This window comes from Neodiprion fabricii, chromosome 4 (assembly GCF_021155785.1).
Source record: "Neodiprion fabricii isolate iyNeoFabr1 chromosome 4, iyNeoFabr1.1, whole genome shotgun sequence".
In the NCBI taxonomy this organism is placed as follows: Eukaryota; Metazoa; Arthropoda; class Insecta; order Hymenoptera; family Diprionidae; genus Neodiprion; species Neodiprion fabricii.
The window spans coordinates 20,109,180-20,133,642 of record NC_060242.1 but is presented as its reverse complement, the minus strand read 5'-3'; the positions used below and the strand labels follow the sequence as shown (position 1 = coordinate 20,133,642).

Genomic DNA, 24,463 nt, shown 5'->3' with positions numbered 1-24,463 from the left:
GAAATTTAACAAATCATTATCCTTGAAAACTCGTTCATCAACAAATTAAAAATGAAGTAGAAAAGCTTCGTTAACACAATAATATAATATTGGAAAAATCATTAATTTTCTTATAAAATTGGAGTTAAATTCCGTTTTTCAACAAAAATTCCTGAACTAAAGTCGAAGAATTGAGGGTCGACTTGTATTCAGACGAATAGGGTATCTATTTTCTTTATCAGCGCACAATCCACACACCGCTGCCGCATATGTATACCCATTAGACGTTTTCGTTACAGTGTTAACTTGTTGGTGCTGCTGTTGACGAGGCAGGCTGAACATTTCACATGGAACACGAAAAAACACTCTGACTTACGAAAATAGTGCCTTCTAGTATACACTGACACAGAGCCCGTAGAGAGTTCGGACGCCTTGCTTGCTTTGATGCAAAATCTCGTAGCCCTTAGTATAAACCCGCCGAGCCAGTAGCTGCAATCATCTGTAATATGCACTACCGACTGACAATGTTGGGTCAAACCTCAGGTTAGCTACGAGTGTAGATTGCGTACATAGTTGTTAGCATTCGTTTGTTCTTCTCTTTTTTTACAATTTTTTTCTGTATTGTTTCGTTCTCTTGTTTTATAAATATCTCTCATCATTTTATGATTGTTTGACAATAGTCATAATTACTGTCTATTATTATTATTATTATTATTATTATTGTTATTGCTGTTATTATTAGTATATGTATTACTTTCCATCCTCGTGCAGATACACGAATTATATCAAGAAGACAACGATTATAATATTCTAAGCACCGCTGTAGATCTGAAAAAAGCTTTTCTTCTGCTCTTTCTGTTTCTCATATAGATACACATACCTATGTATGTACGCACGTAGCTATACATATACTATGTGTATCGTTTCTTCTTTCTTTTTGCAATGTATAATAGGTTTCTCTAGTATACATTTGTTAATGTTAAATGTTGATACTGTTTTTATAAACGTACAATTTATTACATGCATATAATGCATTATTATTATTATTATTTTACTACTATTATTATCATCACTATAAATATTACTGTATTTATTTCATTTTTAGTAATTAAGACAGTATTTTTCCCATATTATTAAGATGCTCGCAATAGGAACTATACTAGGTAGGGCAACGAATCTGCGTTTATTTGGATGTCCGACAAAGCCAAGAGCGATTTCTTGTTGTTCATTTTGTTTCATTTCTTTTTTCTATTTCTTTCATCTTTGCGGGGGGCAGTAAACAAGGATTCCCTTTGCAGTATTGAAATATCGTTATGTCAGTCTAAAAATTTCCATAAATATGTTTCATGAAAGCATAAGCGTAAATTTTTTTCATCGTATATCGTTGATATTCATCTTGCTTTTATATCTACCTTACTAAAGAGTATCTGAACGTGACAATCTGTTATTTCCTGCAATATTTTCGTACCAAGTATGAAAAATAACGAATAAAATGTTGAAATTTTTTCTAATTGCTAAAATTTGATTTGTACGTCAGGAAATCGAAGTTTTGAAATAAGGCGATGAATAGATCAATAGCAGGCAATCGAAGAACAAGACAAATCTTATCTCCGTACCAACGCATTCCTGTTGACCCATATTATGTTATAGTTTAATATTAAATTCAGTTTTGTATGTGTAACAAAGCAATTCGTAGGTTTTAAATTAACCCTGTATTAACGAATAGCAGAGTCTCCACTGACTTTCAAAAACTACTTTTTCGTAAATCTTTGTGTCAATCCAGTGACGGTGTATCATTTCATCGCGATTGCCTGTTCCCCCATTGAATTTAGTCTGTGCTTTCGGACGAAAACAACGGTATATATTTATAAATTAAGTTAACGACAAATTAGAACGTTCTGGGGTTAACCGTCTCAAATATGAAATTATTATTATCTTTAGTCGCGTTTTTTGTTTTATTTTTTATTTTCTTTTTTTTAATTTTTTTTTTCCTCTCCATTACAACCCACGGCATTTTGTTATATAATTTAATAATTAACGTCGCAAAATACGATCACATTTGTATACAGAGACTGATACCTGACCTAAAAGTGTATATATTTGACGTTCGATAAACAATATACTCTTGATTTATAGATATTATAAAGCATAGCTATTGGATATTAATATTACATAAATTATATAATTATATGCTATGGTGATGATATTATATATTGAGGTATCTTTATTAATTTGTTAAGATTATTAAATGTTTTTGTAAAAACTGTATACAGACACGACATACAGAGACAACGTAAAATAAAAATTTTGTATTATCATTAGGCCTTACGCAACTAGTTGTATACATGTGGGTAACAACAACTATACAGCTGTATTTTACACATATTTTGTATTTAGTATGTACAATATTTTCATACGTGTAATGATTTTGATACAGTGTGAAAAAAAAATTAACACTTAAGCTAACTTAAAAAATTGAATTCTCATTACATTATTTTCTATCAAAAAAAAATAAATCTTTATCATATTATTGAAAAGTTTTTCAGTTGAAAATGTCTTGTAAATCATAAAATTCAAAATCATTACACTTCCTACTTATATTTGATACAAACAACATTGTCACAATAAAAAATGTCCACTTTTCAAAGAATTTTTATGTATCATTTCGATGTTTGTATCAGAGTCAAAATCACAATGAGCTTGCATATGTTCATTAATTATCTGTACACTCGTCTCTGTTTTTTCTCCCCATACAAAAATCATGAGTAAAATTTCAGCAACAGTAAAATTTGGTCCACATGCTGCTAATACGCACACTGTTTGCTCTCTAATATTCAAGATTACTCATTTAAGTGCTTTTGTAAAATTCCGTTATTAATTGACTGAGTATAAAAATAATAATGAACATTGCGACCTGATGTTTGAAATTTATGTCTTATACACTGTAACCTCTGATTGTTCGATGTATATATCAATAATAACAACGAAGATGAATCGACCAGTGATATGAAAACATCAATTCAACCAGGCCGGATAATTATTGGATAAACATTGTGAAATGGGAGGGGAATACAGCAAATCCTATTGCGGTGGTCCACCCATCATACTGACTGGTGGCATGCCTTGAATTCCGTAAGGTCCTTGAGGAGGACCTTGACCTCCCGCCATTGGAGAATGCATCTGCATTGCAGGACTCTGTATTTGCTGAGTAGGAGTGATTTGACCTGCGGCAGGCGACGCCACGACCTAAAACAAAAGGTAAAATGCATATTCAATGATCGTATTCACTTCTTTTTTCCAAGTGCTTTGAGCATGGCGTTACCAGAATCCATCCATCTTTTTTTGGAAAAAAACCGATTCAATTTGAAATTTTTTGGAATATTATTATTCTGATGCTGGGAATTGCGCTTTGGTTAGCTAGGACGGATAAATTATCACATGAATTGATAATCGAATAATTTGCAAAATATAATCTCAAAGTTGAAAGTTATCTCAAATTAATGAATGAAAAATTTGTACGATATGTATTGAAGTTCTAGCTGACCAAAACGCAATTTCTGACAATAACATGATCATTTTACAAAAATTTTCAAATCGATACGAAATGTTGATGAAAGATTATCCTGGTTCGCGAAAATACTTTTGAATCGGTCACGTGTCCTCGTGCTCAAATATTCAACATCAATTACTCAATTTGATACCTGAGGCATAACAGGAGTCTCCGATGGTAGTGTGAGATTAGCAAGAAGGTCTCTAACAGCCGGAAACAGCGAACATTCCGTTGGATTTGCGCCATATTCGGCGAACCTTTTTAGTTGTAAGGAAGCTGCGGCCGTCGCAGAAGCCGGACCTGGATCCCGTTTCTCAGCGAGTTGTGTCAAATTGTTGGCCAAATCGTATACCAATGGCAGAACAAGGGAAGGCGTTTCGCCCTGGTAAGGCACGCCTATCCTCGTGATCTGGAGCTATTTGAGAAAAAAACAAGAACACCGAATAATATTACACATTCCTGATTCAACGCATTTTTAACACTAGTTTAATTGATGAACAGAGAACTCACAAAGAATAAGATTTTGTTTCTGCAGACAAGGACTCCTGCCATTCCAGTTGGAACGATCCGTTCAGCCGAAGGTGGGATCCGCAGGCACCACTGCACCGACCATTTGAGTTGTTGCTGCTGCACGAGGCCTGGGACTAGTTCAAGTTTCGTTATTTGAACAAAGTCCTTCAGGACGTTCAATGGAACGTTGAGCATTTTTCCAAAGCCACACAGGGTGTTGGGCTTATACGGCGGTGCAGCTGCTCTTGTGTCGAAGAATTTTTCAATAATCTGAAATGATATGTGGATGATAATAATACATCTGAATGCATAATATCCAGCATTTTCATTTCGTAATTACCTGTAACTCTTCTAATGTCCACTGATCCTTTTGATCAGGTAACGGCTGGACTTTTATATGCAACGACTGGAGATGCTGCGGATTTAATCCAACTCTGCACTGCAGAGTTTCCACCTTGAAGTGTACGACTCCTGGTTCTGTGCTGTTTATTGCTGTGAACTACGATCATGAATGAGAAAATATTTGTTAATTAGTATCGTTAACTTTTACAACGAAGGTTAAGTTTGCTGAATAATCCCCAATATTGGACCATTTGTCAATCTACTAATTCAAACGCCTGAAAATAAATTTCTCCAGAATATTGTTGACTTACCCCCTCTTCAGTCTGAATGAACCGCTGTAATTGCCTGCGCATATAAACACAGCCGAGAAATCTTTCCAGAGGTGAAAGATCAGGCACAATTAAGCCAGATGGATGGGGTGACGGACAGCACAAAAGTTCTAGCGCCTCGTTTGTGAGAAGAGTTGGAACTGCACCGGCCCAAGACCTTTGAGGTAAAACCCTGGACATATGACTTCCAGATTTGTGGTCGGATGCCTGAGGGCTGTGAAGCGCTGCATGACCTGGGCTTTGACCCGGTCTCGCGGGGGAGGGACGTGGAACGCTTGGGGATCCAGGCCAGTTTGATGCAGCAGGAGACGCCATACTTTGTGAAGAGGGAAACGGACTTCCATCAATGTGCCCTGAAATGGTGCGTTAAATATTATTACATTAACTAAACTGTAATTATAAATCCATTGTAATTGTAATTGATATTTTGGCAGTGATCATATTTTCAGTTCAAAAAATCACTGTTTCGTCCACTCTTCTTTTCTTCTTTAATTAATTTATTAAAAACGAGGCCGCATTACCTGTTTGCATGTAAGAACTGGCTGGAGAATGCCCGACTTGAACATTACTGCAGGGTCCAGGCGAAGAAGTTGGCATAAGTCCAACGGGACTAGGAACATGCATTGCGTTCAATGGACTGTTGGCTACGAGTCCTCCCGGAGAAGGATGCGGCAGCATATTTGGAGTGTTGGGTGGAAGAGACGGCGGTGAAGCCAAATTGAAAGAAGTGGCCGGACTGCTTCCAAAACTCTGATGCTGTCCAGTCTGTATAGAGTAGAATGCTCGTGGCAATGAGTGAATGGCTTAAATTATTTGAGCACTACCTACAATCATTAAATTATGCAACACTTACTTGTGATATATTAGCCGTATGAGGACTGGCAGGTGTGTGAGGATTGCTTCCCGAGGGCGGAGTCAATGGGGGGTGAAATCTTAGCCCGTCCCTCTGTTGCGCTGGGGATTGAGGCCCTCCCCTGTGATGACTCAGGAATCCGACTCCGCTACCGCCTTCACTGTCCATGGTGACTGGAGATGGTGGATTATCGTCCTCCGACTGAGACCGTCTCCGGAATACGGCGCTCTCGTCAACATACTTGGACAGGAAAGTCTGCAAAATCGGGAAATGGAAAAAATCCCGAGGTTATTTTTATTTATCAATACAAGGTGGAAAACATAATTGATTGAATCGTACCTTCAAACCTGGAGTAGGTGTGAACTCCTCGACGACATTACTCCGATCAAATCGGCTGTATGCTCCATCTCGCAAACTGACCAAACCACTACCTCTGAGTCGCAATTCCAGACAATACATTCCTTGGTAAGCTAACCTAACCAATGTCACACATTGCGGTATGACGGTAAATGTTTGTACCGGAACTTGGGGTCTCTAAAATAATTTAAAAAAGTTACAAGCAATGTAATTTTATGATTTTAATTTAGTACGATTTAATACACAAGATCGTTAATTCGAACCATGCGTCGATTATACTTACGGAATTATGAACGCCTAGTTGAGGAATCGTTGGTAGCTTACTTATGGATGACAACGGTTGAAGAGTTTCACTCAATATGTGAACTATTTGAGCCAAATTTCTGTAACGGTTTAAATGCGCTTCAAGCTGTTCCTTCATAAGCGAATGCGCGTTTGTTGTGTTATTTGTTGGACCTGCAATAATGGATTTGAAATTAATTCCTTTACTTGTGATAAAATAGAGAAAATTACAATCAGATAATGCAATCTAGAACTCACTCTTTCCAAATACAAATTTGAACGCTTTATCGTTTGTACTCCATTGCAGGGTAACTGTAGCTCTTCTGGTGGGTCCATAAGCTAAGACCAATTTACTATAGCTGTACGATTTAATACTGACCATATTTCGCACATTGTATTTTTCTGAAATAGGACACAGTTTAGGAGAAAAAAAATCTAAGAATGCACAGTCTACGCTATGTTTCTTCTCGAGTCACGATTAACCATGAACCAAATAAATCATTTTCAAAGTAGTAAATTACCAATTTTGAAATATTCAGCCAGATCGTGAACAATGGAATAGAGGTGGACAATCTGTGCCCAGTCATTAAGCAAGGAATCGACAGTACGAGACACGGCATCTGCGGTTCCCATTTCGTACTGAAAGTAGACGGGTCGACGAAGCCCTGAAAGGTAATATAAGTAAGTTGTGTAACGTTTTGGACACGATGGTAGTCTGAAACTGTCTCAGGAAAGCTTAAATTTGCAAAAAATTCATACAAATAGCTAACTACCAGCTGTACAATACCTTGTTCTTTGGGGTGACTGCTGCTCAGTGGACTGCTGTAGAAAACAAATTCTGCCATCCATGTTTTTGCCATTCCTTTACCCTGTACCCTTATCGAAACGCTCAACAGTCTCTTGAGCAGTGCTTGCCATGCAACGCTTGATGCTATACTTGGCAAGGGAGCAGGCAATTGTACAAGTTTGAGAACCAATGCAGTCGCATTTGCCTCCACTTGAAGACCTTGATGAGCTATGTCTCGTTTAGTGAACTGTGATAATAACGAAATCAATTAGTTGCTTACCGGAGTGCTCAAACTGTAGCTTGGAGGCTGCGAACCTGAACATGGTAGAAAATCTTCATTGCGTCAAGAAGAAGGAACGGTAAATATTTGAAAGAAGAGAACTTGAACAAGAAACAAATTCGTATGCCACAAAAATTGACTTCTCTGTATTCGTTTGACTGGAGCACAAATTGCGTAACCTTGTCCACGAGACAAAAATTGAATTTTCAATGTACCCGTTAAACTTCTGTGAAAGGGGTTTTTAATAAACAGAAATGTAGTTTAGTTAGGGGTTTTTTTGTGCTGGTTTACGTTTTTTGGGGCTCCCCATATTGGTTTCATCAATTCATTGAAAACGAAAAATCGAATGAAAAATTCGTTTCACAGAAGCTTAAACAGTACATCGACGAATCGAAAAAGTCTTGGTTTTTGTGTTTCACACATGTCAGTTGCCTGTAAAGGGAGTCACAGTTTCGCAAGTCATGCATTGTTTAAACAGACAGAAGAGTTTTTGTTATAAAGTGGAAATCTGTCAGCTTTCAAATCATATTTTTTCAATTATTTCCTGTCTTTTCTAAACACATCAAAGATTTTCTACTGCACTTAGATTGGAACCCCTCTAATCAAGTAAACAGACGGGGCAAACCTCTTGAGCAAGGGTAACAAAGGGAATCCTTTCATCGCACAGAGCCACAACATGTGCCAATTCGGGAATGAAGTATGCCGGATGTTTAGGCCGTCTCGCTTGATTGGTTCCGCTTGCGTCTGTCCGGCCACCAGGTCCACCACCCTTACGCTTGCCACCTCCTTTCTCCACTTCTGTAATGCACCCCCCATCTTGATCATTATTCCCTAAAAAATCCATCTGTTAATCCCCCGTAAAATAATTGAAAACCGAACACCAGTACCACACAGTTGGTGGTGCCAGATGTTAATTTTTAGTAAATATAGCGTGTATGAGCGTCTTATCATCAATTACAGCATGTAAGATAAATTTCGTTAATTGTTAGTAGATTTACTTCGAATATTCGTTCACTAATAACACCTTGCAGTTACACTAATATTTTTAAAATTCATTTCTCCCACATTTCTCTTACCACTGTCGACGCTTGTGAATGGCCCGTGAGTTATGACAAATGTGTCAAATTCAATGAGAGTCAAAAGTTTTAGATACATTTTTGGTATTTCTGTTTCTATACTATCATCGTGTGGATCGTCTTCTATCGAACTGTGTTTCACAACCGCAAGATAAAACGAACAGTCAATTTCACACTGCGTCGTATCCTTTTCTTTGAATGCTACTATCTGGAACAATCGTATACGACCAACGAATCAATATAATCAGATCATCAAATTACGGGTGCACTTGATCCCAATCCTCACTTACCAATATTACATTAGGATGTCTGTGCAGTTGAATGAACATTCTATGTCTGCTGATTTTAGACATGGGATGATCAGGGTGATGAAGCAGAGGCAATCGCTCATGGGGCGTTGCGGGCAGATGTTGCAAAGTTTTTTCACAACGTCTTTGCGTAATCCAGTACCTGTTTCACAAATCACATTAGTAAATGTGAAATGGCTGACTGGTGAAACACTTGGCCATTTTCATTTTGTACCTGAGCTCTGATATCAGTGTCGGGAGCCTAGAATGATCACCGTTCAATGCAGCTGTGAGTTCCGGAACCAGCGGAGCTTCGTATTGCGGTACGTGACACTGAAGCATTCCAGTGTGAGTGTCAACTGTTACCAATAGCAATTCAGCACGTAAACACGGTTGTAGAATCGGCACCGATAGGATGGCTGGAGACCCAGCGAGTGTGCCTAGACAATTTTTAATTTCAAAGTAAACACACTTTGTAAACTATTCAAAAATAATTGAGAAAGTAACACTCACATTCAACATCCTTTAACATGGACTGCAACTCTTGCTTCAATTCCGAAAGCCTGCTACGCGTTCGAACGTAAATCGTGTGCACTAGGAGACATTCCATCGATAACAAGTCAGATCTTATAGCTCGGTCTGCTATTTCACTTTCCTGTGAAAAATTGAAAAAAATAAATTTACATTTATAAAGAACTAGTTCACAGTTTACATTGTGTTCAAAATACTCACTTTGCTTCCCAGAGAAGGAACATGCACTACTGCTAAAGGTCTAGCAGGGTCGTGTTGATCGACCTGAACAGTGAGACGATAGCCTAATTCTGACCTCGGGTCTTTGCTGGTTAGCTCCCTGTGATTTAAATTTAATGTCAAACAATATTAAGCACAAGTTTCGGGTATATATCATTAGAAAAATTTTGCTCAAATTTGGTCTCCCACCTCCAATAAGATATAGACAAGCATTTGCCCGCGGTGTATTCGTCGACGTGAATATGGTCGTCCAGTCTGTCACGAATTAGTCGCAGCGTTTGCGAATACAGTACTTCGAGTTGCAGAGATTGGCAAAAGTGGTGGAGAATGTGATAAACTTCTGATAAAGGCATTGTGGCTTCAGCTAATCTCGATTGTACGACCTGGAAATAGTCATTCTTTGGTTTTATCGAGGCTATTTTTGGAACAAGGTTCAGTTTTACAAAATCATGCATATTTTTGTAACCCGTAGTTTGTACCTGATGAACGTAGCGGGTTTGAAGCGGATGAACCAAGGCTTTTCCATCACCAGTTTCCCTGTCAGAAACTAATATTTCCAATTCTAATAGCCGCCACGGTACTGTCGCTCCATCTCCCATCACGGTTAATGAAACCGAAAATTCTTGTTCGACTAAAAATGTTACTCGGCCTGCCTCGATCTGTAATGATAATAACATTCAGCGATTGAAATTAACATCAATGCTATTAGTTTGTGATTTAGTTACCTTCAAGTTACGCATTTGTGGCAATAAATTTCCAGTTACTAATCGATGCTGAATCACTTGGTTCAAGCGCTGTAATGTGCTCCTTTTTTCCGATGGTGTAATTGGGTCAGGAGGTACTATTCTTTCCTAAGTACGATTTAGTATCAGTTTTACATGTTTATTAGATATCCATGATCACTAACAAATGTGTAAATTTTTTTCATCAATACATACTCTGATGCAAGCAGGTAACCGACTGTATGTTCCTGTGGTCAGAACTTCAACGGCTGCCGGTATGTGAAAATTTGGTAGTCTGGCATGGACCAGAGTTTCACGTGCCATTCTAGCCAGCATATCGGCAGTGTCGACAAAGAGGAGAGATTGTTTGTCTAGAAAGGCCATTATATGCTGAGAACAAATGAATGAGTAATAAATGAATACTGATCATATATTATTTGCCTGATAATTTCCGTATTTTTAATTTTTACGTATTGATTTTTAGTCTTTACTTGAAATGTTTAATCAAATAGCAATATACGTGTTTCAATGAATTTATAACTACCGTATGAAGGAATTTAAAATATAATTAGATTATGAAATAATGAATCAAATTAATGTTTTCACTTACCGCCGACTTATCTACTTTCGAAGCGCTGTTTGCCCATTTTACCAGAGCTAACAAACGAACAAATAACTGACGAGTTCTCGCCGAAAAGTTATAGATCTCAATTTTCCTTTCCATGTCAGTTTTGCGCGGCAGTCTGAAATTGCAAATCATTGTGAAGCTGAGAAAAGTCGAAACTGGGTATAAAAGTTCCTCTGTATTGCTAATTACTCATCTGATATGAAATTCATTTATCTGATGGGACGTAGAATGTTTAATGTTTTCTAGCTTAATTGAAGCTAAATTTGAATTTTGACAGATTTTATTTTTTGTTAGTATAAGTTGCATTGTGTAACACAAACATCTAATTTTGTTTCGCTTTTTTATCAAATTCGCGTTATGGTTATTAGATTTGCTAAACACGCTCATCTGTTTATTTTATTAATAATTTTTTATGTTTTTGTCAGGGCATGGCTCGTTGAAAAAGAAATAAACAAATAAATAAATAATTTATTAGCGTTTCAAGATCTTTCCCAACCGAATGAGAAATGTCAGCCTATAATTTGTGTTCGTGTTTGTTATTTTGTTTTTAAGTAGCTACGATATAAATGTTTATTATATTATACGATTAATTCTATTAAACAACAATGTATAAGTATTATTCTCTTGTTGGTACATACAATTCAGCAAGGACGGTTAGCTCATGGTATGTTCTTTGGATAATGAAGTCGATGAGCATTCCAAGCGAAATCGATCCACCGCGATTTCCTTCCTGAGGTATATTATTGGCTACCGGAGTCTGGTGCCCTTCCAAAGGAACTGGCGCCATTTTTGCAGATATTTATCCTCTAGTGAGTAAAAAATTTCGCCAAGAGCTTTGAAGCAATTTGAAAACCTATGCAAGAGGTTAGGTTACATTAACAAAACAAGATGCAATACAACCACTGCGCAATGCGTCTAGTCAGTCAAACCAATTTCCATATTTCTGGGTCAGTTTTGGATTCAGGCTCAAAAAACATTTACGCTTTGGTTTGACAATCATAACGGGAAACAAGACTCCAAAGAATCGTGTTGCCATAGCAAGTGGAAAAAAAATAATCGTATAATTTTAGTGGGTGGAGTATTTACTCAATAGGTAAAGCGTGGCTGAAATTGATATGATAAAGTTTTCGTGAATTGTATAAACTCGAGACTTACCTGTGTACTGTTTATTATTATTTTACATTCACCAGACAACCAAACTGACTAACGTTTACATACGCTGCCATTTTTGCGGCAAGTGATCTTGATCACGGTCTTACATACCAGGTCTGGCAACGAAGCCAATTTTCTACAGAGCGGTGTGGTTCTCTAGCTGTCCGTGGTTTTTAGTGTTTGAAATGGCCATGTCGCGGCGCAATTGTTGGTTAGTAGCTGACGACAGCTGACGAATCGTATGGATGAAATTTCGTTCCGCAGTCCCAAATTGAAAAGGATTTACTAGTACCTGAAACGGCTGAGACGAAATGAATAAATATTGAAGAATTTGTATCACATATATAGCAAAGAAAATGATGACAAGAATACCACAAACCCAAATGACGACAGTCATTAAAAATAGGTAATTTATCAAAAACTTTACAAGCGGTAGTTGTGTGACAGTAATAACCTCGAAATTCATAATTGAAAATATATTGTACACACAACTATATTTACAAACAGTGAGATTACCTCACGTAAAGAATCTGAATGTTATTTTGAGAATTAAGCAATCTCAAGTTGTTGCAGTTCTGTCCACGTTAAAAATCTGAACTTCTGGCAAAGATGCAAGTCCTTCTCGGATTTGAAATCAACGGTCAACGTTCCGTCTACTGCCGTTGTCACCCCATTTCCACCCCTGACCGACCCAGTACCTGATCTTCCCACACCTATATACTCGACAGCTAAAGAGGAGCATCAAATGACGCAGATCACCGTGCTGCCAAATGGCCTGAAAGTTGCATCAGAAAATCGTTTTGGTCAATTTTGTACAGTTGGAGGTATATTGTCTAAGATGAAGTGTTTTTCCTGACGCAATGTTTGTCCTATATAACAACGCAATCTGGTTTTCAGTCCTCATCGACTCAGGGCCAAGATATGAGGTTGCCTACCCCAGTGGGATTTCTCATTTTTTGGAAAAACTAGCATTCAATGTAAGCTGAAGAATCGAGTTACATGTGAAAAACTCCCTTTTTTACAGAGCATGGTTTAATTAATAATCTACATTTTCCAGTCGACCAGAACATTTGAAAGCAAGGACAAGATAATGCTGAAATTAGAGAAACACGGAGGTATATGCGACTGCCAAGCGTCGAGAGACACCTTTGTGTATGCAGCTTCGGCTGAACGAAACGGTCTTCGAACAGTCACACAGATTCTTGGGGAAATTGTTCTCAGGCCACAAATCACAGAGGAAGAGGTAATTAGCAGCTTTTTAACCTAAATTGATTCCTACACGAGGTATTGTTTTGCAAACGCATTGTAAATAAAAGATAAAATACAAATCCCACTTGTTATTGCAGTTAGGCTTAGCCAGACAGACGATCGAGTTTGAATTGGAATCACTCTCTAATAGGCCGGAGCAAGAACCACTCCTGATGGATTTGATCCATGCTGTAAGTGCTTTGAACTGCTTTTCAGGGCTGGTATTAGGTCATTTTATTTAATGCGGCGGTGTGATTTCATACCTTAAAGTAATTCTAGTGATAAAATCTGAGCCAAAAAACAAAAAAATTGTAACATTCATCGTGTATCATTGCATTCAACACATTTCTTGAGGTCATGAAACTATTTTTTACAGAACTTTCAAGTCTGAAAGACATTGCCAGCCCTGCGTTCGATAAATTATTACCATATTGTTGTTTTAATAAATCACGTTTGTTGCCAGGCGGCGTATAGAGACAATACTCTTGGATTACCAAAGATTTGTCCAGAGGGGAACATAAGTAAAATTGACCGAAATATTCTATTCACATATTTGAAGAATCATTATACACCAAGTAGAATGGTGGTTGCCGGTGTTGGTATTGAACACAAAGCTCTAGTCGATGCGGTTCAAGAGTAACTATCTAGTTTCATTGATCAAAACCTGAGACGAGAAATTCCGATTTTTTTTTTCACTCTTAATCAAGGATAATAAATGTTAAACTTACAGATTCTTTGTCACGGAGAAGCCCATTTGGAAGCAAAATACCGATTTAGTTTTGCCTGAGAGGGGTTCAAACTTTGTGGATAAATCCATTGCCCAATACACGGGAGGATTTATTCTGGTAATGTCTGGAATTATCAGCACATAATTTGAACAGATGTTTTGCTAATATTTTCTTTTCATCTTAAAACAGGAAGAATGCAACGTTCCCGTCTATGCAGGTCCCAGTGGATTACCGGAATTATCTCATATTGTTGTTGCTCTAGAAGGCTGTTCTCATCAAGATCCGGATTTCATAGCAATGTGTGTTTTGAATATGATGATGGGTGGCGGTGGAAGTTTCAGTGCTGGTGGTCCCGGAAAAGGAATGTACACCAGATTGTACACCAACGTTCTCAACAGGTTTTTGTTTCCTACTTCAACTAAAAATAAATTTGACAAACACTCGATTTGGAATTGATTGATTATATTTTTGACATTATTTCGCTTGTTCCAGGTACCATTGGCTCTACAGTGCAACGGCATACAATCATGCTTATTCCGATACAGGATTATTTTGCATACACGCATCTTCAACACCGACGCATGTCAGGGAAATGGTCGAAGTGGTAGTGCACGAATTTGTGGCCATGGCTGGTCCAATTAGCGAAAGTGAACTAGCTGTACGACAATTCTTGTAACTGATATAATTTTCGTCAGAAACTGGACAAGGTTTATTGAGAGATTTTTCTTTTCACAGAGAGCCAAAAAACAGCTTCAGTCTATGCTGCTAATGAACTTGGAGCAGCGTCCCGTTGTTTTTGAAGACATCGGTCGACAAGTCTTAGCTACAGGATCTAGAAAACGACCAGAGTATTTCATTCAAGCAATTGGTAAGTGGTTTTTCCTTCTCGTATTCTTTGCGAAAAATCGCTACAACTTTTATTAAAACTTGGCCTTTCTGTTTTTTTAGAAGAAATTAATAAAGAAGACATAAACAGAGTCGCACGTCGATTACTGAGGTCACCACCTAGTGTTGTGGCACGTGGCGAAGTAAGCAATGTCCCATCTATCTCCGATATTCAAGCTGGCCTACTAGACAGTCAGGGACGCTTACCTGGTTCCCGAAACCGGTTATCTCTTTTTCGTTAAGAACTTGATAAATAAGAATTTTCAACCATTTCGCCATTGAACGAAGAGATGAAGTTAAGGATCTATAAAACGAAACAACTTTCGCCTGTTTCCGATATTGAAAAGACAGCGAGAAAATTACTGTTTTAGTATACTTATAGTTTACAAAAAAACCACCTGTACATTATTATACAACAATTGTAGTTTTTAGTTAATTGTGATAACACCTTGTAATTTTTTTCATCTAGCTTCCAAAGTCTCGCCTAAAAATTACTCCGATTTCATTATCACCCATTTGGAAGATACTATTGAAATTGTTGTAGTTTCAAGTCATCGGCCGAACTTGCGTATTTGAAGGAATAAAATAATTTTTCAAGTTCATCGGTACTGCGATGTGAGTTAAAAAAAAAAAATACAGGACCAGACGTACTAAAAAATACAACGCGGAATTCCATGCACGTTAGTGAAATGCTTAGGGCAAAACTTGCAGGGCTTTTTTAACTATAGTTTTTTCCAATTGTTTCACGGTTATCCAATTTCATTTCTTCCAGCAAGTATTTGAATCCCAGTCTCTTAGTATCCGTCAGCAAGCACATTTGTAATCGCAAATCCGCGTATATTCTGTGATTTCCCAAAATGGCTTGGTTGTAATTCTAAAATAAAAAATTCTTTGATATTACAACGTAACGCAATATTAAGGGTATGATAATCGTTCAGGACATCGTATTCGTAATAATTTATACCAGTATTTCATTTTCCAAATAGACTTGTATTTCGTATGGCATCAAGTGGGATATCTTGTGAAAAATTTTATAATACTTCTGCAGTATTGGCTTAACATATTCCAGCCGTTTCTTTTCAATATTGAGGAGGTTATCATAAAAGTTACTAACGAGTTGCTTTTCGTCGCTTATAAGCGTACTAACTTTCTCCCAGGCTAAATCGAAATCCTCTGAGCGCAAATCTGAAAGCTAATTAGATACAGATATTTGAATTTCAAATTAAAAAATTACCGCTAATGAAAAAATATGTCAAGAAGTACATTTATTTGTCGCAGTTTATCTCTTGTTTCGTTAATTTTCTCGTGGATCCCGTTGATCTCAATTTTTATGCCAATGCTGAGATCTTTCAATTCCTCACCGCAAGCAGCGTAGCTTTTTGCCAATTCTTCACCCATACTCTTCACCGCGAGGTTGTGATCAGATTTTCTTTTTCTGAGAAGTCTATCAATAGCGGCTGATGGCTTAGAAATACCGACTAGAGGATTGTTTCATTTGTACTATAGAAATAACATCCTAATGTCAACAAATATATGTAAGTAAAATTCGTTTACCAAAAACCGTGGGAATCTGTTTGACGTCCCTAATGTCGTACCAATTTTTTAAATATTCGTCTTTCGTTCGGAGACTATTATACCGAGGATTTTCGCGAATCATCAACATCGAAGATGCATGGCCAATGTTTCCATTTTCGTTCACCCATCGCCTCTAGACATATTTTATTTAACATACTTATAATTACTATGTTATGACGTCGCATGAATTTTTGCCAGATTTATCGACATACAGTTTCATTGACCGAAGACTGAAGAAGCGCATCGACACTGTAACCTGGTCTTGTGGAACCTATAGAACTGGTGATAACTTTTCGACTGTGTGCTAAACCTTTTCTATTGTATGTCGACATTGTCAACAACTCAAAGGTTCGGAATTAAACTTACACTGACAGCCATATGACAAAACAAGATTTGCGCAAGCTACCGGATGGTTTTTTGTTCTAAGGATTCAGAGTAAGTATAATCTAATCTTTAAATACGTATGTATAATTGAGAATAAATATGATGCAAAGTTCAATTTGATTATTTTTAATGTCATCAGCGGCGTCTACCAGTGGCTACACACGTTGACTAAAAACAATTATCAATCGAAAGGTATGATATTACAATAAAAAATATTTACCTAAATATAATACCACTTAATTTATACAAACAATTACAGTAAAGGAAAGATCGAGGTTGAATCCAATCCGTTTATTACATTGCCGAATTACCGCCAGTGGCAGATATAAAATACATTCTGAGAACTTGAGTTTACAGAAGTCTGCATCGATAAAGATTGAAAGGAACAGCAAGTCGGTGCCGAGTAACGGAACGAAGTTAAGCCTCAGTTTCTTCCAATTTCTTAAGGAAAGAAGCCTTCTTCTGGGCGATACGATTCTTCCGTTCCGAACGCGTGAGACGCAGGCGGTTCCAGCGTTTCTTAACTGGTTGTTTGTCCTTCTTCACTACCGTGTGCACAGGATTGGCTCTGATAGCTTCATGGGCCTTTTTGTAGATGGTTTCGATCTATTGGAAGAAAACGAAATTATTAAACGCGATCGTATATAAAAATGGCACGTATTGCCGACGATAGTGATCGTGTTACAAAGGTTATTTAACAAATGGTTCAAACTGAACGCATTCAAAGGAATTAACCAGCGATTTGCTGTTGTCCAACTGCGACACCACAGAAATTTAATAAGCTTCAAGCGGTAATTCAAGTTGGACGTAAGGTAAGACGGCGTGAAAAACCAAACATTTGGTCTTGATCAAATTGACAACTTACGCTGTCGGCAGTAATGCCGTTTTTGATGTACTGGGAAAATTGGCGATTAAATGCTTCCTCGTCCTCGCCCTCTAGCGTGCGCATGTAGTTTGCTACGTGCTGCGCGAAAATATGCTGCCGGTGGACATCAGCATTGAAGGATTTGGCTTCATTATCGTAACCAGGGAACCGTTTTGTGCTATAAACAGCATGAAATACCGTATCAACACACATTCCAAACGCAAGGAAAATTCAGCTATAAATTTCTAAAGAATCAGAGACACTTTATAATCTTTTGATACCGGTACAAAGTTTCGTCCAATCAACGTAAAACACGTTAAAAGGCTTACGCTTCGTGGTGGTTCAGATGACGCGCATGTGTCGAAGAATCATCACTAGAAAATAATTTCAAAACTGGTTGCACTGTATATAACATTATGTAATGACAAAATACGCCAACTGGATTTCAATATTACATAGATTGTTTCTTTCCCGCGAACTCTTATTTATAGTAAAACAGCATTACTATCAAGTTTACAGGTTTCAAAATTCCCTCGTACAATACATGGTTTATACCTGTGGGGGATATTCAAGCCTCCATCTACAGCTCCCTTCATGGCTCCGAAAACTCGAGCGCCAGTTGTCGTGCGCATGAGCCCTGTATCCAAGTAGCACCGAAAAGCACCTGGACCATCGTCTAATTCTTCAACGTTGTATTCGTCACCATTGACGTCAGTTGTACCAGCGTACAGAGTATCCAGGCCCAACTTTTTCAGAAGCTGTGACAACAGGGATGGATTATTCAATACATTTTGTAAGACTACGAACAGCATTGTGTGATTTACAATACACCATTCAGATAATATAGTTTTAGGGAACAATTGATTTTTCTTCAGTTATGTATCAAAGCGAGCTGAGTGGATCATCATATGGTGAGTATATCACACATCGAAGTAATTAAGAGTTTGGAAGTGATTGGCTATGGTTAACATTGCTTACCCTCCTAGCCAGAAGAAGTCCTGTGCAGTACGCAGACGCATAGTTGGTCAAACCAACCTTTACTCCGTACTTGGGAAGCTCATGACTGTAAGCCGCACAGACAATCTTGTCTCCTTCGATGCGGGAGTAAGCTACCTGGAATGTATGAAAGATAAGCGTTAATATGAACCTTTATTTGTGTGAAATTCATTAGCAATCTCAGGGCTAAGTCAGATCATTGATAATTAGGGAACAATTGTGTTTTCTTCAGTTCTGTATCATAGCGAGCTGAGTGGTTCATCATGTGAATAGAAATAGAAGCAAAGTTTAATTCTGCTTGGTTTAAATGTAAAATTTGAAGCAATAAGTAAACAGCATTAAACTGATGCAATGCTTACTTGACAAGTGATGTCTTTGTTTGAAAGACGGACAATCAGCCTATACTTGGGAGTGTTGTATTTGTTCTTGTCCTGAACGGTAAGCCGTTTGCGAGCATAGTAATCGGTTTTACCCTCGCGACGCCTCTTGAACTTAACTTGATACCGCTTGAAGTATTGCTTGTTCTTGACCACCTTAACGAACCCCTGCAAAAGAATATTAACGAAACGATAATTTAGAAATTGGCACAATGTGGAAGTAAATAAAATCCAATAAAACTTGGAGAAGCGTTTGTGAGCAGCATACATCAGCTTCACCTAACCAAATCGGATCTTTATTACTTCGGGCATTCATGTTTTGCTGGCACAAAACAAAAAGTTGAAAATTCTATGGAATATTCAATTGAAATTAGCATAGTCAGAGATACTGAAACGATCAACAATATGGCAATATGAATTCGGCAAGGGTAGACGTTTGCAAACGTTCGATGCCGCCATTGTCGCAAAGCATGTTCGTGTGCTCGGTGCTGGCTTGCATCCGATAATACTTTCTGCATCCTAGCAGCAACAAAGTTCATACATGTTTATTGCGTTCGGATATATTTTCGATTTACTATTTTTCATAATATTGCACAGTTTTATGACTCACCATTTTGATTCACGATCAGGAAGACGCACCGACGGTGTTCCGCAACAACCGTGAGGTGCACGTCCCACGTAGAAAAGAGATGCGTCTATATCGCGCATGGCGGGTATGCGGTTATTTCTACAGCTTCCGGTGAACTACGGAGGCAACACTTACCCTACCTAACGGCACGACCGAAAGTTTATGGGTTCAAATTCTATCATTCGGTAAATTTTCAGAACAAAAAAAAAAAAAAGATAATCATAAACACAATTGTGTATCGAGAAATGACTTTTCCAATAATTTTACAGCAGCAAATTTTCCTTTTTACCACATTTTATGAAAAATTCGAGATACTGCTGAAACACCTCGTCATGAGTGAACGAAATTGGAGATTTAGGTCGCGTTTGAATCACCGGATTATCTTGGTTTGCAATCAAAAAGGAAAACTCTATACATTTCATAGTTGCCTATCACGTTCCTATACATATGGCAATAAATACTACGTTAAAATCTATAGGCATAGGTATTCAGTGTCACATTTTTTTTGCCAATAGATCAAGGCTATGCTAGACAAGCTGACCTTGTTTAGAACTATATTTGCGACCATTGAAATACGTATGATGACATTATTAAAATGATAGATCTCCAGATGTTTGCTAATTTGCAATAAAACCGCCGATGTATACAATGTATAATTACTGGGTCAGAAATTAGCTAATTATGGCTAATAGTAGGAGTGTAAAATATCAAGGTTGAGCAGAGGCACGAGTCAATCTTTCGGGATGGAATCAATTTCTGACATTTATATTTTCAAATTTAAAAACTTTGCTTTTTTGTTTTTATACGTTACAAAATACAATAGCTTATATTAATACGAGAGATTTTCTACTAACAGATAAATAATAATCAACTAATGGGAGCAAGAAAATATAAAATAATGTTGAAAAACCGGACAGGCATGTAAGGATTAAAAAGTGCGTTACTTCTTAGTAGGCTTTACATGCATAGCCTTCATATTGTAAATGTCATGATTATGAATGGCTAAGTGCATGTATAATTGGGTATCTCAGACTCTGAAGATCTCACTCTCAAATGGTAGACGATTAAGTTCGGATAGATGATGTGGGATAGAGGAAAAATTACGGGCACAAAAGAAAGTATGCACTTTTGGTAAGAATAATCTGTCCTCAATTTATTACATTAGTTTTTTTCATATTCCAAATGATATCTTTTACAAGAATACATGTTTTTTCCTTTCTTCGTTTCAAACATACTCTCACATGTACCCATTGTAAATTAAGGAAACTAGAAAGAGAAGAGAGACAGCCTAAAAACGAGCCGTTTTCTCTCAAATTAAAACTGCTATTGTTTAACAAGTTTTAAAATCATTGTCAAGTGTAAATTTTATGGTCTTAATTGTTTCCTCCCCAAGTTAAGAAGGAACAAAGTTGAAAATGAAAAATAGAATACTTTTATATACATACAGGTTGCAAGGGGCGCTTAAATTACGAATGGATCACTATTGGAGAGAAAAAAATTAGCATATTACCTAAATCAGTTACTTGCTAGCATCTATTCTGTTATCAATCTAGTATTGAGTGGCTACATTAATAAAAACATTTAAAACTATCACCAGACTTTTTCGAGCAACAAGAGCAGGCCATAAATGAGACAACACGAAATAAATAATATATCTTCGCTCGTCTATGATAATAGTTTTCCATTCATACAGTTTTAATATATTGCACGCATGATTGATTCACAAACAAGGAAATTAAATTAATATAATAGCAATATCAACCATGAGAATATTAGTGCATCTTCTTTTCTTCCTACATAGGGTTGAAACACTTGACTTGCAGTTTAATTTTTTGTTTTTTTATAATCTACTGTATTTATAAATAATAGTATTTCCACAAGCAATTGCGATATTTAAAAAAAAACCCCTGCTTCGCTGGTTTCACAAACTGTTATAACAATCTTTGATAACGACTGTTAATTTAAGAAAAAAAAGAGAGCAGAGGCCGGGGAGATTTTCTTTTTGCGGCGAGAACGGCAAATGGAAAAATTACGTAAAAAATGATATTCCGACTGTACTTAAAATGCTTATTAAAAATCTCATTCATAATTTTAATATATCATTTCTAATATAATCTATTAGACGGTATAGTAATAATAATTTTACTTTATATTACATAAATTATAAATTGCCGTTTCCATCCAATTCTTCGGCTCGTATTGTGTGATAAAATACAAAGTCATACGTAGGTACAAGCTGTATCACGATCAGCTGCATTATGCCACCTGCCACATTTTCTCATTTAATCTTAAATATTAGTAAACAAAAGAACACAAAAGAAACAACCTATATCTATTTCCAGTATAACCATAACTAGAGTTCGTTAATACGTACTTAGAATAAACAGGTTAAACCTCAAATTCATACAGTTTATCTGCTCGGTTTGGCCAGTCGACGATTGTTATGAGGAAGACTGAGGCGTAACAATCACATCAGTTTTATATCTACGAATTTATTTCCCCAATCCACTGCCAAAATCGAATAGAAAAAACGTTGCATAAAATCGTGAACTATTATTACATGGACAGCGTCTCTTTGATCAATTTTTTCATAGTGTTACCCATTGTCGTACTAGAAGGACCAGATGTGGTGAACGATAACTTAAATAAGTATGGTTGAATGTCCGGATATGAGGTATCGAATATGAGGTCTAGCTCAGCCTGATTAGGCATTTTTGGTACGTAATCATGTCGATTCATAACTTCAGTTATGTACAATATTTTATCTGTAAGTAGGTCGCCAACTTTCTCCCTACATATCTGCCTCTCGTGTTCGGTAACTAACTTTATCAGCTCCAGTCTGACTGTCCATACCTCCCAGGGTATACACTCGGGCTGAAAAGGCCAGCGATTTTTTTTCTTCTGAAAAAATTCTAGAGATATCTGTCCTGACCCAGGTCCGTCGTTAGACCTGAGCGCCTCTGAGAAGCCAGATATTTCTCGTTTCAGAATTTCGTCGAGATGCACTGACGAACAACAGACGTACGTAAAGTCTATAAAATCACAATCAACGTCCTGGTAGCCAACCGTCCCAACCGAGTAGCTTCCTTCTTGTTTATATTTAAATTTTCCTAAGGTCCTGTGGAACAGGACACTGTGGAATATTCCGGCCACTGCCTCGTCCACCTGACGCCCCTCCATGCTGAGCTCAAAAAGCTGCGTCCTCGCGTTCATAATCGATAGACTCCTGCAAAGCGAAGAAAGTAGTTATCGTGTATACATGCAAATAGGACTCTGGTTTTACAATGAGTGTTGACGAAAGCTGTTTCATTGTTTGTATCCGCACAAATAAAACTTTGGTTAGATATGAATGGTACAGAAGCAATCAAAATTGAGGTTAAAAATGGCGTGATAATCGAATTAATGATGATCGCGGGTGCATGATGAGCGTGAATGTTTACCTCTCCGGTTCGTTGGTTTCGTTAGGTTAATTTGGGACTTCCGTCGGCGTTGACCCATTCGACCACGTTGCGGTAGCCTGATCGTCCATCAATGGAGAGTTGAACCTCGGTTATCAATAGCGCCCAGTTGCTTTTTTTCGTATCACAAGTACAATGCGGGTTATGTACGTATGCGTGTGTATCTCATCAATATGTAGGGTATCAGGCGGTTGGTGTTATTTACAATTGTATTCACAGACGTAAAAAATAGCACCCGCGTGTCATTAGGACACGATTTTTGTCATTATCAAAAGAGCAGCGACCACTATCGTCCATTACGTGTGGCATTTACATCGTGGGAATTTTCTTCAAGACGTAGCCATAGCCCAACGTGAAGCTGTACGTAGAAAAGTTTCGTTTCACGGAACGGTAACTCGATGCTACATCGGTAGACCCACTTGAACACGGCAACTCTTCAATAACAGACTGCAACAGACTGGACTGAACACGGTGTTTGTGGCGGTGGTGGTGAAGGCGGAAGAGGTCGACGGTGATGTTGTTAAAAGGGGAGGGGGAAATGAAGCACGAGCTGTAAACAATCCCGTCTTTCAACTGTGCTTTCAACTCACAGATGGAGGTGACGCGTACTCGTCCGCGCTATTTTCGTTTTACTGAGGGTGACACGATCGACAATCACTCGCGACAATTATCTATAATGTATATAAGTGTAAAAACAATAGCAGAGTAGAGATAAATCGACAGTTATTTACTAATCACGTGCTAGTTCATTGTGGCTATGAACTTATTACACCATTTGTTACTGTTGAGTCTTTCAGTCATTGATGACGACGATGATGATGTAGATGCAGATGACAATACATCACATTCTATATTTACTCCTTTTGGAGCAAACATTCGGAACACGCTTCTTGAACTCTTTACTTTCGGTTTAGTTTTTTATTTTGTCTCTTGTTATTAGTCATTGCTCTATTCTTGATCGTACAAAAACCCATTTACTGATCTCGTTAGGCTCGCTCTATCTAAGCCTGTGAAACGAGTAGAAACAAGATGAATAAGTCACAGGCCAAACCTGATACCCCTGAACAGATGCGGAGGGGCCGATTGTCAGTGCTACCAACCAATTATTATCCTTTCTCTTGTTATTGTTATTTTATTTCGATTGATTTACGTTTTCATTTAATTTATCATTTATTTTAGCATAAATATTTTTGTATTCAACATCGGTGATTTTTTAAATCCAATTTCAACTGTTGACATCAAAATTGTATCTGACCTCAAGTGTGAAGCGTACAGAAACTAGATTGATTCTGATACGATCGATAACCCTAGAAATACGACCCACGGGAGCTTATTACGGTTCTTCATTTTTCAGGAATCAACCTAAGGCTAGGTTCACATAAGCACGATAACGCGGAGCGCCGTTCAGCGATAACCAATCAAAATGCATGAAATA

General features: G+C 37.5%; 5 protein-coding genes across 11 annotated transcripts in view; 2 read left to right on the top strand and 3 right to left on the bottom strand.

The window, feature by feature from the left end:
• The window catches only part of LOC124180018 (tetraspanin-1), a 29,014-nt gene extending 26,385 nt beyond the window's left edge, over positions 1–2,629 (top strand). For all 4 annotated transcript variants that reach the window (XM_046564992.1, XM_046564990.1, XM_046564991.1 and 1 more), the window contains one exon: positions 279–2,629. In XM_046564992.1, coding sequence (XP_046420948.1) covers positions 279–304 — 26 coding nt within the window. In that variant the 3' untranslated portion in view covers positions 305–2,629. The remainder of the gene's footprint in view (positions 1–278) is intronic.
• LOC124180011 (mediator of RNA polymerase II transcription subunit 14) lies at positions 1,748–12,009 on the bottom strand. 3 transcript variants are annotated; one of them, XM_046564977.1, is made up of 25 exons: positions 11,888–12,009; positions 11,371–11,585; positions 10,715–10,847; positions 10,321–10,494; positions 10,108–10,233; positions 9,862–10,041; positions 9,572–9,765; positions 9,365–9,482; positions 9,146–9,287; positions 8,868–9,072; positions 8,636–8,795; positions 8,346–8,553; positions 7,895–8,100; positions 6,990–7,236; positions 6,724–6,867; positions 6,461–6,604; positions 6,204–6,376; positions 5,903–6,097; positions 5,564–5,818; positions 5,232–5,475; positions 4,693–5,063; positions 4,380–4,538; positions 4,040–4,309; positions 3,681–3,944; positions 1,748–3,225 (listed from the first exon to the last, which is right to left on the bottom strand). In XM_046564977.1, exons 2-25 carry the CDS (start codon positions 11,517–11,519, stop codon positions 3,061–3,063), a joined length of 4,626 nt encoding a protein of 1,541 aa, XP_046420933.1. In that variant the 5' UTR covers positions 11,520–11,585; positions 11,888–12,009; the 3' UTR covers positions 1,748–3,060. The 3 variants fall into 3 exon arrangements, with proteins under 3 accessions (XP_046420933.1, XP_046420935.1, XP_046420934.1); XM_046564979.1 differs by having other exon boundaries at positions 7,895–8,067; XM_046564978.1 differs by having other exon boundaries at positions 11,371–11,538; positions 11,888–11,992.
• A 108-nt stretch (positions 12,010–12,117) lies between these two features.
• On the top strand, positions 12,118–16,967 carry LOC124180014 (mitochondrial-processing peptidase subunit alpha). Of its 2 annotated transcripts, none has more exons than XM_046564983.1 (11): positions 12,118–12,290; positions 12,458–12,708; positions 12,782–12,861; positions 12,942–13,127; positions 13,231–13,323; positions 13,596–13,768; positions 13,863–13,977; positions 14,050–14,258; positions 14,353–14,518; positions 14,596–14,728; positions 14,809–16,967. In XM_046564983.1, exons 1-11 carry the CDS (start codon positions 12,241–12,243, stop codon positions 14,985–14,987), a joined length of 1,635 nt encoding a protein of 544 aa, XP_046420939.1. In that variant the 5' UTR covers positions 12,118–12,240; the 3' UTR covers positions 14,988–16,967. The 2 variants fall into 2 exon arrangements, with proteins under 2 accessions (XP_046420939.1, XP_046420938.1); XM_046564982.1 differs by having other exon boundaries at positions 12,449–12,708.
• Positions 16,968–16,980: 13 nt separating this feature from the next.
• On the bottom strand, positions 16,981–19,677 carry LOC124180017 (60S ribosomal protein L5). The gene is made up of 6 exons (XM_046564987.1): positions 19,553–19,677; positions 18,925–19,110; positions 18,548–18,682; positions 18,125–18,327; positions 17,570–17,747; positions 16,981–17,310 (listed from the first exon to the last, which is right to left on the bottom strand). Exons 1-6 carry the CDS (start codon positions 19,553–19,555, stop codon positions 17,122–17,124), a joined length of 894 nt encoding a protein of 297 aa, XP_046420943.1. The 5' UTR covers positions 19,556–19,677; the 3' UTR covers positions 16,981–17,121.
• A 1,536-nt stretch (positions 19,678–21,213) lies between these two features.
• Positions 21,214–24,042, bottom strand: LOC124179824 (autophagy-related protein 101). Its single transcript, XM_046564600.1, has 2 exons — positions 23,011–24,042; positions 21,214–22,796 (listed from the first exon to the last, which is right to left on the bottom strand). Exon 2 carries the CDS (start codon positions 22,781–22,783, stop codon positions 22,127–22,129), a length of 657 nt encoding a protein of 218 aa, XP_046420556.1. The 5' UTR covers positions 22,784–22,796; positions 23,011–24,042; the 3' UTR covers positions 21,214–22,126.
• Between the last annotated feature and the right edge of the window lie 421 nt (positions 24,043–24,463).